The sequence below is a fragment of the Gadus chalcogrammus genome, chromosome 20 (assembly GCF_026213295.1).
Source record: "Gadus chalcogrammus isolate NIFS_2021 chromosome 20, NIFS_Gcha_1.0, whole genome shotgun sequence".
Taxonomy (NCBI): domain Eukaryota; kingdom Metazoa; phylum Chordata; class Actinopteri; order Gadiformes; family Gadidae; genus Gadus; species Gadus chalcogrammus.
In genome coordinates this window covers 18396317-18412560 of record NC_079431.1, presented here as the reverse complement: position 1 = coordinate 18412560, position 16244 = coordinate 18396317, and the positions used below count along the sequence as shown (strand labels likewise).

Genomic DNA, 16244 nt, shown 5'->3' with positions numbered 1-16244 from the left:
GCCCGAAGCATTCACGTTTTTAACATCGAGCCTTCCTCCTGAATAGCCAAAGACAAAAACAAAGACGTAAAGAAAAAAGTGTGTGTGCGTGTGTATGGGGGGAGGGGATAACCGTCTGTTGAACATATTGGTAAACTTGAGAGCTGAATATATTCTACTTCTTATTGTTTACTGTTCAATCTGCACATATGCCGTTAATGACGGTCCCACACACACACACACACACACACACACAGACACACACACACACACACACACACACACACACACACACACACACACACACACACACACACACACACACACACACACACACAGTCCCACATTTATGAAGTTAAAGGTTAAACATACCGATTTCCACTAACACATTATTGAATTTCAATAGCTTAATAAGTAAGGATTGTCGTTCCATTAATCACAAACCTAAATAGGAAATAGTGGCAGGGAGTTTAGGGTAAATTGTTGTTAAGCTCATGAGAAGTGGACGGACTTCTTTGGGGTCCTTACTCGGTCAGCACGATTTGGGCTCCGTACCAAAGGTCAAAGCGGGGTGCGTAAACGCAGAGACACGGGCCTGGACACACATAATGGGACTTCCATGGGGTTAGTCTCTACCTACATGGACCCTCTCGCCCAGACACAACGCAAAGAATGTGCACACCAGTTAATTCCGCGGAATGCCCGTGGCTGCACCGTGCAGGCTGTGCGCGGCCTGTACTTGCTCATGGGGCGGCGGACACATTTTTGGTCCTTTTCAGAAGCAAGAGTGACACCACGCCAAGTGAAATGACACACTAATTTGAAAAGCCAGCAGTTGTTTCCCTAAATAGGAGAATGTTCCGTTTGGTTGCTCAACGAGAATGGAATTTTGGAAGCTGAATTCGGCTGCCTTTGGACTAAAAGACAGATCATGCCGAGAGTAAAAAAGAAAAAAGCCTATGGATAAGCTATGTTGGGCCTTTATACAATATAACATAGACTACTAGGCCTATACAGCCTAGGCTGGTGTGAAATAACAATATGGACATAGGTTCAATATATATATATATATATATATAAATGTAGGCTATGCTGGGTCTATATACACTAGAACATAGACTACCAGGCCTAAACATATATATATATATATATATATATATATATATATATATATATATATAAGCTATGCTATAGCTGGCCATTAAAGCTATTAGGTCGTTGCGCGTAAATATTCCTCTAAAATTGCCTTACGCATCAAATCAAATGTGACTACATCATACTGTGACCGCGGTTATATTTCCCTCTATACCAAGTGGTGATCAAACGTTGCTCCCCAACGAACTGCAACCCACAAACACGATGCAATCCCTCGTTTCAACCCCCTTTTTCCACCATTAAAGAATAAGCGCAATGCGACTTATGATCGCCATCCTAGATATATATATGTGCCTGCATACGCATACTTAAGCCAGAGTGAACCCATAAACCTGTCACATCGCGGTTTCTTATGCTTCGTTGTACGTTGATGAGGGTTATTAGCCATAAATCGATCAGCTGTTTCGGGTAAACGAAGCGTCAGGGCGCAGACGGTGTGGCTTATCGGGCCATGGGAACTCAACCTGAACACCCCGCAGTCACCGCTTCTGCACCCATACTCTCCATTCTCTCTTTACAGATCACAACACATGGCTTATACTCTATATCTCCGCACGCAATTACGCATGGGTTACATGAATAACAAAGAGCAACTATCGGATGCTGGGTGCGTTGGGTAGGACTGCTGCCAGTCCACTACTCAGCAACAATGGACACCTGTTAAACGACCATGGACCACGCTACTGTCTCGTTTCATCACAAGCTGGTGTGTTCAGTGTTCTTAACATCATTGGGTGAGTGGAGGAAGGTCGCAAGTTGAGTCTCCCCGTGGCGGGACGGTCGCCAGAGAGCCGTGACCCTCAACACACCGTCGTCTGGCTTTGGTAAAACGCACAATATTTCAAGTCCACACGTATAAGGCTGTTGGTCGAGGCTGCTTATCCAAGAGGAAACGGGCCAAACATATGAACAAATACAATGAACAGCTCCATTTGAAACGGATGCGTCATACAACTATTGTTTGACGTCAGTTTTCTCAAACTCAATCATATATGATCATTTTCCTAACGTAGGCCTATACGGTGTGTTGCCTAAACACGTATCGTGTATTTGTTACACGATACGTGTCCAGTTAAAATCAATAAAGAATGGTCCACATGCAATGAATTTATATCAACAGGCCTCACGCAGGGGTCCGACCCTCGGCTGGAACCTCTAGATATGCACGGTCAGCTATAAAGAGCCACACCTGGTGGGCTGGTTCTTCATATATAAATGACTCCATATGTTCTAAACCGGCCGAGATAGAAAAACGACCACCAAGAAACACACAAACAAAAAAGCCAAACTCAAATATTTATATATATTTAAAAAAAAAAAATAATAATATATATATATATATATATATATATATATATATATATATATATATATATACATACATTTATTTCTTTCCTCTTTTCTTAAGAAGTAATAGATTTTGAATTCAGTGTTGACGTCAGTTAGACGCACATACATTATGGACGAAGTAAGTGAAGCGAGAAACTAAATTCATAATTGATTCATTCGCTGTGAAGATAGGAATTCAAATTCGAAGGGGGCAAACATAGTGGCATAAAATAAATAGAGTCATATCGATATCCAATGAAAGGATGAAGCGAAAGTGCGGAGTGACTATATTTCTTTCTTAAATGATAGCTATTTCTTCATCCAAAGCCTGTTCCGCCGTGTTTACGCACGGCCTCCCGGGCCCGAGCTGCACTCCGGTTCAACTCTTCGTGACACGGCACGTATTTTATTCCTACAAGCAACACGACTCAGGTCTTCCTATGGGTTGAGAGGGAAAACACAATGGATTTCCCCCCCATAGACGCTCTTTATTGAACGCGCGGCACTATGTGAGTCCTGGTCGCTCCGGAATGAGAGCATCACGGCGGTGGACTTACTTGGTGTTCGTGGTGTTCCAGTAGATGGACTCCAAAATGAGCGCCCGGGACAAGTTCACCTTGCACGCGAGAAACAAAACTCCTAGATAATATCTCCACATTGAGTCCCCCATGATTTCTTTGTTTTCCGTGTGGCTCTGCAATCCGTCTCTGAGTGAATTATGTCCAAAACTCAAACGTCAGGCGCTCCAAAAAATCGGAATAAAGGGCCGCCACAATATATTTTATATTCCCGGTCCGGTAGCCACAAGGATGAACGCAACGCGATCAAACCCTGCGCATCTCCACACACTACACCCGAGAGATCAGACTCTCTCTCGCTCTGAACGAGAGCTCCGCGCTCGGCTTGGAGACCCAAAGGGCGCGCAGCGAGTATAGTTCAAGAAGAGCTGGAGTTGCGTGGTTGCTCGCCACTTTCAGTGCGCCCACTTCACTAGGTACATTCCTCAGAGAGAAAAAGGGGCGACCCGTGTCGACCCACTGCTTCTGCTGCTGTTGGATGCGGTGTCCACTGTAGGCCAAGTAGCAGAAGAATACAAATCCGCGTGTTAGTCCGGGTCTCTAGTACACCAGCAATTCAGGTACCAATCCAGCAGATGATAGCAGCGATGAGAGGCGATGGGTGGTAGTGGTTGCGGTGGTGGTGGTGGAGCAGAGAGAGAGAATGGCCCGAGATATTCCCCGTTTCAGCTGGTGGTGGTCGTAGTAGTGAGCGACACACTGGGAGCGCTGGATGAACTGTGGATGACAGCGGAAGAAGAAAAATGATGAGGGCAAAAAGATGAAAAAACAATCAAATGAGCAAATGGGAAAATGAAAGAAACCGAACGAGCTGAGATGAAAGTTCTCATACTATAGGTCCCTCTCCGTCGCCAAAACAATCCCGCAGAACCGTCCGGAGTGCCTCTAGATGCGCTAACGTGGTGCGTAATGCGTGTGCGCGCTGCTCCGAGCCTGGCGAGTAGCAAGTAACTGCAAGGAACCGCGACTCGGAATATGTGGCGGAGCTGGCTCCATGGTGGCTCCTCCCCTCGCAGCTCCTGATAGGGCCACTGTATGGAAGTCAATGGTAACGCGCCTGTCAATCAACCTGGAGACTAGTGTGTGACTAGTACTGCTGAATGCAAAAGGGAAAAAAACGATCGAGTGACCCTTTTCGTTACTTTAATTAAACCAATAAAACCTCAGTTAAAATGCAATACTTATATAGACGTTCTGCTCACTAAGGCATGCACATCACTAGTGATCATATGAACAAAATGTCCTTAAACTTTATTAAACCAAACTCTAAAATACAATCTCAAATATGTGTTGTTTTATTTTTATTGATTGTGCTGAAAGCTTCGGAACGATCCCGACAAGAGAACATGACGGCGTGTGTATTTCAACAATGCTCCCCATGTCCAGTGGCCAGAGCGTGTCCGTCTGACACAGGATCAGGTTTTCCGTGAGGCAACAGCGCACACTAGCGGTCGAAATCACCAGGGATGGAGAGAGGGAGCGGTGGGGATGAAACCGTCCAACACGCTGTCTTAAAACAGTTTAATCGATGACACATTTGTGTTTGAAGCTCTTGATTTAGTTATTAGTGTGTTAAATATTTACCAATAATGTTCTATAGACCTATTGTAATTATTTAGGTAGGGTTTATTTGTAAAGGAATAGGTACGTATGAGTTGATACATTGTTTTATATTTAAGCAGAAACTGACCTTCAGGGCATATTTGGGTTGTCGTTTTGTCGGCCTATGTTATTCATATAATATATTTATTTGATAAATATATACCAGTAGGCTGCATCTATTTGTGCAGATGGTTTAACCGAAAAGTCTCAACTATTTAATCGAATACTTGTACAAGATCGATGGACCAAGGATAATTATTCTTAAATAAACAAACACTTATTTTAAAGTAAACCATAGTCGATGGGACTTCGACTGGACGGGACGCTGCTTCTCACACGCGCTGGACAATAGCAGATTACAGGTGTGAACTAACGTCACCTCCGAGCTGCCCTAATTCAATCACCGCGTTTCAACGCAGGGCCGCTGTGTATTGCGCTTTAGCTCATAATCAGCAGAAATAGCACCCGAGAGATAATTAAGCAATCCTGAGACGTGTGTGTGTGTGTGTGTGTGTGTGTGTGTGTGTGTGTGTGTGTGTGTGTGTGTGTGTGTGTGTGTGTGTGTGTGTGTGTGTGTGTGTGTGTGTGTGTGTGTGTGTGTGTGTGTGTTTCTGCTTTTTTGGAATAAACAGGCATAGCTGCATGGCGTCAAGCCGAAGGAGATTCGGACGGCCAATCGGCTTGATGTTTATTGCATTTGAGTTTTAGATTAATTCAAAGAGGGGGCGCAAACAACACCCAGCCCCCGAGAAAACGATTAGCAAAGTACTAAGACTGAGGGGAAATGAAGCGAGAAACTTCCAGTCTGTAGGTAGAAGTAGGTTATCCTGCATGCTTTAGGAAGACAATAGGAATCAGAATCAGAATTACTTTTATTACATCTTATTGTACAAGTACACAAGAGTAACATTGGTACCGCCTAGCAGCCACAAAACAAGATAAAGTAAATAAAGGTAAGCAAAAATTAAAATAAGTAACATAGATCACAATAATAAATAATAATAATAATTGTCTAATAAGAGAGAAACTAAAACAGTGGTAATAGCCTAAGTGATAAGTAATGAGGTGTAGGTGTAATAGGAAGATGTGTCCTGGGTCTCGTCCCCTCGTGGGAGCAGAGGAAGTAGGCCTATACGAGTTGGTGAGTTTTAAAAATATCCTCTTTCCCGTGCTAAAAATAAGGGCTGGATCTGGGGTCAGGATTGCTTTAGCGCTTCTTTCCTGACCAGTGCTGACAATGAGGTTTAAACACGTCCATACTCTGCACGGTGGCGGACGCTCTGGGGTTCAGGCCACATGGGTGCGAAAATATTAATTCATAATATGAATTGTGGTTATGTGTTATGGAATAAACATAAAAAGGGGGTGAAGACAATCCTTTTTCTTTTTTTAGGTAAAAAATGTGTGGATTTCAAAATTTTGTATTGTAGCACATTAAAAAGTTTTAAAATATGTCCCCAACAAGAACAACACTGACACTAAAATAAAGAATAACACCACAAAACAACTTTGACCTCAAATAAAAATGATATCGTCATTACAAAATAACGACATAAGTTTATAAAAAAAAATCTAATATTCTGTTTAAGTTATTACAGCTTTGTAACTTTTCTATATTTAATGATATTTATTACAGGCCTAGTTCATATATTTTTATATTATTCCTAGAAAATGCAACGTGGTAAGCCTACAGCTCGACGTTCTGGATCAGACTGTTATCCAGGATATTTACCAGTAAAGGCCTGCAATTGTGATATAAATAGACAAATGAAATAAAATAGTTGTATGTAGAGTAAAAACTTACTTTTGAAATCCTGTTTTTCTTCTTTTATGTGTTTACACCTGTTGCCAGATCTCTAGCACCGACAACCAGGCCTGGTCCCCGGGGAGGGCAGGGGGGGCCCTGAGCTGTGTTTGTACATTGGTGTGTGTGCGGAACTCGGCCGGTTGTGTGCCTCCGCGGCCCTAACGGCGCAGAGCCGATACCCGGGGAAAACCTCACTTGCAATGCGACCTAATCCCTCATGTCACTGTGAGACGACATCAGCCGTTTGCTCCTGTAAGGCCTAATTACTATTAATTAATGTTGCGTTCCTGCAGAAGTCGCCGCGTCTCACCAAAGCACGGTCTTTGCCTTTTTTCTTCTTTTACAGAATAGTAACATGAGCTCATGTCTCCGGAAGAGAATTAGGGCCACGTGTGATTTTCCTTCGTGACGTTCGGAGTTTAAAGTCAGAATTCTTAGAACGAAGACAGAATTTTGATGTCTAAATCAGAATTCTGAGTCTAAATCAGAATTCTGAGTCTAAGGTCCAAATTCCTGTTGGCCTGTTTTATTTCAAAATATTCATTTATTTTAAGACTTTTAGACCGGAAAAATTCGGTCCAAAAAAAAATTCACCGACATATTGTTAAGTTGACCCAATGACAAAGCATTCTGTCCAAGATAACAATTGTCTTTTTTTAAACAACCAGCTGACATAATAAGTTGTTGCCGTTACAGCCTATGCAGTGTCACGCAGTTATTTTAAATGGCTTTGGCTCTGACAATTATCTACATTGTATGATAATGTTCATCCGAAAATAAAGATCTGAACAAAAGGTTACAACATGATTGATGAACTGGTAATAAGCTGAGACACAATCAATTTACGCATTCAAGGAATTTATTGGGTGACTTGCTTAGTCCCTTAACAATTGGGTGAAATTTACAAGACAATCTCAAAAAAAAAAAAACTGAAGTCATACCCACCTGAGGCCAGTGCGTCAGAGACACACACGCACGCACGCACACGCGCACTCACACGCGCACTCACACTCACACGCACACACACTGACCTCGACCATGCACCGTATCTCTTACCTGAACTTGGCCATCCTTTATGAAAAAAAAGTTAACGAAAACAGAGGCTGCTAAATTGACTGACTACACCAACAGCAAGGGACATAATGTGGATTACCAGCGGTACAATTTAACCAAGAGACAACCCCCCCCCCCCCCTTTCTAAAGTCCAATAAAAACTTAACGGACACTGTATAGATTGATTTTCTGAGTATGGAATCCTTTTCATGACACAATCATGAGGGGTGTGTCAGGACAGCACATCACAGCAAAGGCTAATTAACATTACATCATACAGGAAACCACAACCCCCCCTGCCACGTTATTGTTTACTTCCTGCCCTTGGGCCAGGCAGCTTGGGAATTGAACCTGCTTCACCTTTCCTTTGCGAATTGTTTTTAGATCAAGTGTACTAAAAAAGTCATGAAATAAGTGTGAATTTAGGAGTTACAGAAGAAAGAAGGAAAGCGGGCATGTGTTTGTGGTTTTTTTGCAAACACACGGTTATGATCGGTTCACAGCCAACTGCCTTTTTGTTACAATGTGTTATTTTTTGTTCTTTCTAAAAAAATAAATAAATAAACAACGAAAACATGGCGGTCAGAGCAAAGGAAACCACAGGACCGACTCCCAAGCTGCACACCACGGTGTTAAAGACGCCCAACTGAACACAGCTGGGCTGTACATGCAGTCAACCATGGCATAAAGAGGGCATCCTTAAGCTGTCTGGCTTTACAGAGAGAGAGACTGAGGGAGAGCATGAGAGTGAGAGAGAGAGAGAGAGAGAGAAGGGCAGAGGGTTTACTCCTTGGAACAAAGTTAAGACCTATGATGGAGGACGAGGGCATCATCGTGTATTAGCATTCTACACCAAAAGTTCAAAGTTCGTTAAAAATTGAAACTAAATCCAAACAAACAAAACCCAAAAGAATAGCAAAAACTAGCCATCAGTGTGAGGGGTCAGGGAGGAGGGATAAGAACCGGAGCGGCTGAGGTCATTTTAGGGTGAACCGATCCATCCTCCTCCATGGGCACCTGGAGGACGCAGGTCTTGGGGGAGCGGAGGGCTTAAGGGGTCGAGACGCAGGATCTCCTGCCTCCCCCCCTGGAGTCCCCGGCCTTCCTTGGGCACTTCCAAAAACGAAGCGTGCATTCAGGATAGGAGGAGGATGCGAGGAGTGGAGTTGCGGAGAGGAGCAGGAGGAGGTGGAAGAGGAGGAGGTGGGTGGATAGAGACAACAAGGAGAGGAGCAGCCGGGGAGGTGGTGCGCGGGGCGAAGCGGTGGAAGAGGAGCAGTTTGTCTCTCTCTCTGGGTCTCTCATTCCGTGGCTTTGAGACTGAAGGAGAGTTTGGGCCTGGACTTGCCCTTCCCTAGGATCATCTTCTGCTCCTCTTTCTGCTGCCGCTGCCGGTCCTGTTCCAGCTTCATACGCTCCTCGTGGATCTTCCTCTGCTCCTCAACGATGCGCAACTGCTCCTCCGCCTGACAAACACACAATAAAGCAAACACACACATAAAGTGTTAGCAGAAGAACACAAGGTCATGTGGGGACAGAACCACCCTGGAGCCCAGTACCCACAAATTAGCTAGAAGTTTCCCCGAGACCCCTCCAGATACAGTGGTAATGCATTCGTCTCGGTGCTCTCGCCCGCTCTTTTTCCCTCTCTCTGTTCTCTAATGGCTACTTGCTCACTGTGGAATCAGCCCGGCCAAATCAAGTTGGAATTAAATAAACACTGCGTTGTGAATTAGTAATGAGTGGGACGTAAGCCCTAAAACAGACGCATGAACACAGTAAATAAATATAGGAATAAATGTAAATAAGAAACTTGATTGTCCAGTCCACCACACAACTGATAGAAATGCAAGCCAGTGCCATGAGGACGGGCCCCTCTGATGTGGTCGAGGAACCCAGGGCTTTTTGCAATGCAAACACTGGAGGTTTGGAGAAACAAACTCCGAATGAAATACGTCACCTCTTAAAGTGCTCCTAATCTGGATGTTAGGAAGTAAAAAATGTGCCACTAAAACCACAGATGGCATTCAAGAAGGAGAGCTGTCAACTGTTGGGGACGCCTAAATGATGTGTACAAACAAAGCTCTGTCAATACAGCAGAATATTCCATCTTTAGTACGCAATGCAGAGCTGAGGTTAACAGACTTGGCCCGTTTAACAAGACTGGCAAAGTCACTTAACAGGATGACTCTGGTTTGCTAGATTTTATGTAAAAAAAAAAAGTCATCATGATTAATTATCATATTTGGGTATTAGTTTATGCATTAGTAATTAATATCAACATAAGTTTATTACCAACAGGATTGAGGCACTTGGAAATAAATGGAACACCTACTAATAATACACTACTGTGCTTTAAAAAACAGCTGTGTAATGAACCCAAAAATAGGAGGAGGTATTTAGCAATACAGTTCCTTGTGTTCCCATGAATAAGACATAGAAATATGAATGAGGTAAATCATGCATGTATGGTATGGCTTCAGAGGGAGCCGGTGGTTGTGAATTAGTGCGTGCTTACCAGCTTGGCTTGGGCGTCCGCGATCTTGCGGTTATTCTCCTCCAGTATTTTCTCCAGCTCCTCCCGCTTGGATTTTTCTTCTTCCTATATGGGTGACACGGTGCAGAGTTAGCTCACGAACAGGCTACTGCCACTACGGCCAGCCCACACAGGCCCGCCGTCCAAGCCTCTCAGACACACACACACACACACACGGTCCTCACCAAGCAGGCAGTCCTCACAAAACAGGCTCACGCACACACAGAGTCTCCCACTCACAACTATTTCATTGCACCACAAAAAGGCTTGCTTAGTATCACGCACATGACCACACATGGGCATTCTCTGCAGTCAACCAGAATAGTTTTTGCTGTTTTACCCACAATGGGGTCTGCGTAAAGTTATTAAATGAGGGAAGGGGGTTGAGGGGGGTGAAACTAAGCCCACTATGATTAAAAAAATTTCCCTCCCTATTGGCTGTAAAAACCCTCCCGCTAAAAGAATTTAAGACCGGCTCTGCACCAGTATGATATTAACGATGATTGTATAAAATATGACCAAATAAAATTCAAAACCTACAGGGGATAACCCAATTGTCACACTCACGAGTAGAACGATAAAAACAATCTAGACTAAGAAAATATTCAACTTCTTTATTTACATCATGAAAGAAAATCAAAGAGGGAGAGAGAGCAAAAAAAAAAAAAAAAAAAAAAGGATAAATTGGAGGGAATAGTTTTGGCTCACCAATGAACGTATACCTACGCATTTTCCTTGCCTGTGTACCTACACAACTGGTGAAAGCATTCGCCATTAAACGGTTGAATATTTACTGTCTGGTCCAGACTGTGTGGCCCCTGCAGAGACAGAGAAGCGCGTCCCGGGGGCAGGCAGGTAGGTGGGTGGGTGGGTAGGAAGGAAGGTGGCTGGGTAGGTGAGAGGGGTACTCTGCCATACGCCACATTGCACACTGGGAAATAGTCTTATTTATCTTGTACTGATCTCTGAACTGCTTAAGATTGGGCCAGCTTGCATTCTTTCTTTACACATTCCTCTGCTTAACAGGTGCTCAGATCCCTCTCGGGCCAGAGCCGTGGAGAACAGGACACAGTGCTTCTCTCTGTGTGCTGATCAGTGTGTGTGTGTGTGTGTGTGTGTGTGTGTGTGTGTGTGTGTGTGTGTGTGTGTGTGTGTGTGTGCAAGTACTGTGCAGTTTGTGTCGCGGGGGCGTAGCCAGGAGAACTGCAGGCCTGCTCGGGTCAAACGCTTGTTACGAAGGTGGTGCTTGTGTTAACAAGACAGCAGTGTTTCCAAAAATTAAATAAATAAAACATCAACGGAGGTAACATGGATGCAGAAATAAGCCGTACTCCTAAAGGAAGCAAGTTGTCAGGACAAAACACAGCACATTCTCATGAGAAAAAGAAAAAGTTACTTTTTTTGAAAAAACATTAAAAAAAGGGCGCAACAAAATGTATGTAATCAGGGTTAACAGACAATAAGGGTTAGACCAGAGATTGTTGACCTTTTTCAAACAGGAAACAGGAAATGTGGTGGTCCATCACCGTTTTGTATCCCACAATGGATGCCATCTAATGGGAGCGTCTCAAAACAAGTGTTATTAGATAGGAGGGGGTGGGGATGAAGGCGGGGGGAATCGTAGCGAAGATGTAGAAACAAAGAAGCCATCAATTAACCTAAAGGGATTCCCCAAAGGACATTCTCTACACATTGCACTGATGGGAGGAAACGCCAAACTAATGCCTGAGCTGAATCTGCCTGGCCTGTTCAAGTATCTACTCTTGGAAGGTGAAGGGATGGTTCCTCTCTCTCAATACACCTCTGCCTTCCCTGTGGGGAATTAGGTGTTCTGGTGGACAGAATCGGAATGCTGCGGGCTAGGCACATTTATGAATGAGGCATGCACAGCCCTAGTGAGCGCTGTTTAGAGTTCTTAGTGATGGAGACTGGAGCCCTCAGACCACATCTCCCAACACATTAGTGGTGAGCCACAGGGTGCTCCCCGAGCACCTCTGGGTCGCTACCCTCCACCTTCTCTCCTTATTAGCGATGCTTTGCTAGTGTAGTGTACTCAACACCCTACCCAGGGGGCCAACCCAGTGCTGGGGGGAGGACCATACCAACAGCGCTGTGAGATTGGACTTGACAACATAAAAACACTATCTGAAAAGGTTAGTATTAGGTTACAGAATGCAAGCGAGCAAGGTGAAGCTAAATTAAAAAAAAGTATTAAATAAGAATATTGGAGCTAAATCTGCCACTGTTGGGCACGGCGACATTGGCTAGAAAAACAATACTAGAGTGTTGTTTCAGTGAAGACATTAATGCTTACATATATAAGAAACTGGTTACAACTGAAACGCTGTAAGAGGGGGAATACAAAGAATGTCGGGTCCAGCAAACTCAGCCATGGCAGAAGCATCACCAATGGCCAAGAAGATAGTAATTGACCTCGCAAAAAAACTCGTAACAATGTAAGCCATCTAACCAAAGGCCACACAGGCGGCAATCCATTTGCATCCAATCCAATCCCAAACTGTCCCATTTGAGATTCTCCGATCTACTATGGCCAACTTATAGAGCTCTCTTACTCAGCCTCCCTCTGGTCACACTTGTGCCATGGCTGGGCTCCTAGTCTGAGGTGATCAGTGAGAACACGGGGGGGGGGGGGGGGGGGGGGTTCGCGTACTAGGGCCTGTGGGGGAAGGGGGGGTCACGGGTGGTGAGTAGGTAGGTGCTCAGGCGGGGGGGGGGGGTTTAGAGGGAATGGGACGGGGTTGCGTTCCAAACGACCGAGCGTTACCTCTCGGGCCTTCTGGGCAGACAGCTCGGCTTGCCGCTGGCGCTCCAGCTCTTCCAGCAGCTGCCGCTCCATGATGCGCTTGGCCTCCTCCACGCGCCGCAGCACCTCGTGCTCGATCTCGTCCTTGCGCTTCTCCAGCTCCTCCTCCACGCGCTTGCCCACCAGCTCCTCCACGCGGCGCGCCGTCTCCTCCTCGATCAGCTTTTCCTCGATTTCCTGCTGCCGGCTGGGCGGGAGGAGGAGGCGCAGGGGAGAAGACAACAGAGGGTTGGGTTTTGTTAAGATAGGCGTTGCAGTGTTCACATTACATATTGCATGCAGGCAACTAAACACTCCATTCCGCAGGGAGTTGAACGCAACCTTACCCAGAAACGATATTGTTAGGGAAAAGAGTGCACAGCAAACACTGCCCTCCATTATTAATGAGGTAAGACCGAGTGATGGAGTCGGTTAGGATGCAATAGGTCACAGGAAGTTTACACCATGAGGAACAACTGTCAGAGAGAGTTGAGCCCTGACACACAAATCTTTATTAGGAAAAGGGAACATGTTTAACGCCAGCTTCTGCCTACCGGCCCACTCTTATGAGAGTCAACAGCCAACCGTCAAGGGACACAGGAATGGTTGCACCAGGTGTCACCTGGTGGTACGCTCATCCATCCAGAAAGCTGTTTTATCTGACTATTGGTTTTCTAATGCCCCCCAGAACAGGAAGCAATGCTCGGACGACTGTCAGGATGCTTTTGGATTAAGGAAAACCCTTCTGGGCGAACTAGTAACACATAACACCGCCTACTACACCCTTCCCTATCACTTGGGTTTGGTTTCGCTTTGAGTCTAGAGAAGGAAAAAAAAAAAAAGTGCATCCTCCTTCCAGAAAGCGTCCATGCCTGGGCATTTACATATGTATGGAAGGTTAAGTGGCCCTGTGGCTATCAAGCGGAGGCGGACAAGGAGACGAATCCAAGGCACCAGGTGTGGAACAGCGCAGAGGATCTCAGGTGACTGAGATGTGTGCCTCTGGCCACCATCAACTTCCACAATAGGCGTCCTGCATGTCAGATTCGTATCACCTGTCAGCGGACAAAGGGTGCTGGATGTGGACAGGGTGGTGGTGGTGGATGTCTATGAGGGGGGGGGGGGGGGGGGGGGGGGGGGGTTGGGGGGGTCTGGAGTTTTGTGGGCACCCAGGCGAAACATGTTTTTGAGACGTTCAGTGGCTGCAGTCTTGCAATTTGTTAGAAAAGCCAGCTGAGGCAGCAACTTTCACTATGCTGATGGCCAAACGATTAATCTCTAAACTAATGTCAAAAGTGCTGGGGTCTTGTGGTTTTATAACCTATATGGATCTGGCCTACTGCCATACAGCTAGTTTACAGAAAGGAACAAAATGTAGCAGGCAACACACATACATATTTTATATATAGAAATAAATAAACAGATGTGTATTGTTTTAAATCATTGCGTTCATTGCGTCCATATCAGTATGCAAGTTAACAAAATGTGTACACGTCATGATTACTATTTAAATTGGGGGGAAAAAATAAGTAGACATGGGTGGATAGATGATAGTGCATCCAGCAAAAGGCAATGTCCTAAGCTGGTGCCGTGTTCACACCACCCTATACAAATACAAAATCTACATTTTTGCCAGTAACCCAAATCCTCGCTTGTCAAGTAGTGGACGTAAAGTCAGCTTTTCGAAATCGGGGAAACACGTACACTGCACTGCTGCTGGTGGTCTGCGACCGACTTACCGGTGAGCTCTGCAACCAGTGCTGACAGATTGAACCAATCTGGCAACACTGTTTGCAACGTCTACGCCATGAAACGCCAGGCCCCTGGTCATCCATAGCATGCTAATGCTAAGCTAACGTACAAGCATAATAGCCCCCCACTATGATAGCTTAGCGAGCTAGCTTAGTCTCAAAGCAGATGGGGGTGAATGCATCAGTGCTAAATAATAGCTTAGCCGGCTCATGTAGCATGCATACGTGAACAGAATAGCGGCCTATGGAGGAATAAAAGAGGGTTAGAGACGTACATCTTTCGCTGTCGCTCCATCTCCACCTTCTTCTCCTCATCCTCCTTCCTCTGCTTCTCGTCCAGTGCGTTCCTCTTGCTCAGTGTCCGGCCGAAGATGTCGATGCGCTCCGGGGGCGAGGCGGGTACCCTCTCCCGGCGCTGAGCGGCCGCCGCGGTGTTGGACCGCGAGCGGGACCGCGACGCCTCGCGGGTTCGTCGGTTCCTCTTGGACTCGCGGGACTTGGAGCGCTTCTTGGCCCGTTCCTTGTCCCGCGAGCGGGAGCGGCTCCGCTTCTTGCTGTGCTTGCTGCTCTTGGAGTGCTTGGAGCGCGAGGAGCTGCGGCTCCGCGAGCGGCCCATGTCGACCCCCTCTACACACACTTAGTGTGTCTTCTGGCGAATATATATTTGTATAAGAACGCCTTAATCCAACTATGACTGTTATATGGCGTTATGGATGATAACCGACCGAATGTAGCTTCTGAAATAACAGGTTAAAGGAGAAAAATGAATTCGAAAGGGGTTGTTATTTTGCTCTGTTAACTTGCCGGATAGAAAGATGGCGGCTAGGGCAGGCGACGGCCTCTAGTTTCCCAGGATGCAGTTCGGTTTTCGGAATTGTTCGGCTATCTTCGTTGCCAATCCACGAGTCTGTCAATATGCAGAGAAAACAATCAATCAACATGTAGAACTGTTATAACAGTTCTACATGTTGATTGATTGTTTTCTCTGAATAAATAGATTTGAACTATTACATGTTCAAAAGATGACAACGTTTATTTGTAGGACCCATGGTATAATGTATGTGTGTATGTTTTGTGTGTGAGTGTGCGTTTTTCTCGGGACATGTTATGTATGTTAAATTAGGTTGTGATGAAGTGAACCAGTGGTGTCACTCACTACGCTGTTTTATTCCGGGCTAAAGCCCCGGATATTATTTAATTAGCCCCGAATATATTATTTTGGTTAAAAAATCTATATTTATTGGTATATTTACTGGTAACCAATGGTAGTTAGTTATTTATAAAGAAGCATGGGGATTCCAGGGGCATCTCAAAATAAAGTAGCCTTGTCCTTCTAGATAGTCCTTCTGCCAAGAGAATAAACAGTTTAAAAACATAATTACACTGTTTACCACCTCAAGTGAATTAACCTATCTTATCCCCAGTCAGATCCATACATATAAACTTAGCACAAAAAGTAAGGACATTTGTGTTTGGTTGATTATTTCTCTGTGGCAACAATGCTTTTTGGCAATAAATCTTATACCGTTGGAAAGCCTGTATAGTTCCCTTTCAAATGGTGCCCCATTTGTAAGGAACATGCACTTGTGGGATGAGCAGCAGAGCTGAGTATACCGGTTGCGCCCATGAAAATGTTGCCAAATCTTCTCTG

General features: G+C 45.1%; 2 protein-coding genes across 2 annotated transcripts in view; both read right to left on the bottom strand.

The window, feature by feature from the left end:
* The window catches only part of efnb2a (ephrin-B2a), a 30922-nt gene extending 26926 nt beyond the window's left edge, over positions 1-3996 (bottom strand). Inside the window, 2 exon segments of the mRNA XM_056579721.1 lie at positions 3021-3758; positions 3874-3996. Coding sequence (XP_056435696.1) covers positions 3021-3133 — 113 coding nt within the window. The 5' untranslated portion in view covers positions 3134-3758; positions 3874-3996.
* Positions 3997-6723: 2727 nt separating this feature from the next.
* Positions 6724-15474, bottom strand: LOC130373492 (arginine and glutamate-rich protein 1-B). Its single transcript, XM_056580029.1, has 4 exons — positions 14869-15474; positions 12825-13050; positions 10022-10105; positions 6724-8969 (listed from the first exon to the last, which is right to left on the bottom strand). The coding sequence occupies exons 1-4, from the start codon at positions 15207-15209 to the stop codon at positions 8805-8807; spliced, it is 816 nt and encodes a 271-aa protein (XP_056436004.1). The 5' UTR covers positions 15210-15474; the 3' UTR covers positions 6724-8804.
* Positions 15475-16244: the final 770 nt, after the last annotated feature.

Bases quoted from the DNA above. Each gene is read 5' to 3' on its own strand.
- LOC130373492 (XM_056580029.1), bottom strand. From the start codon at position 15,209: ATGGGCCGCTCGCGGAGCCGCAGCTCCTCGCGCTCCAAGCACTCCAAG. The intron at 10,106-12,824 runs GTAACGCTCGGT...TCACCCATATAG, and splicing joins CTGCCCAGAAGGCCCGAGAG to GAAGAAGAAAAATCCAAGCG. The intron at 8,970-10,021 runs GTAAGCACGCAC...TGTGTTTGTCAG, and splicing joins CGGACGCCCAAGCCAAGCTG to GCGGAGGAGCAGTTGCGCAT.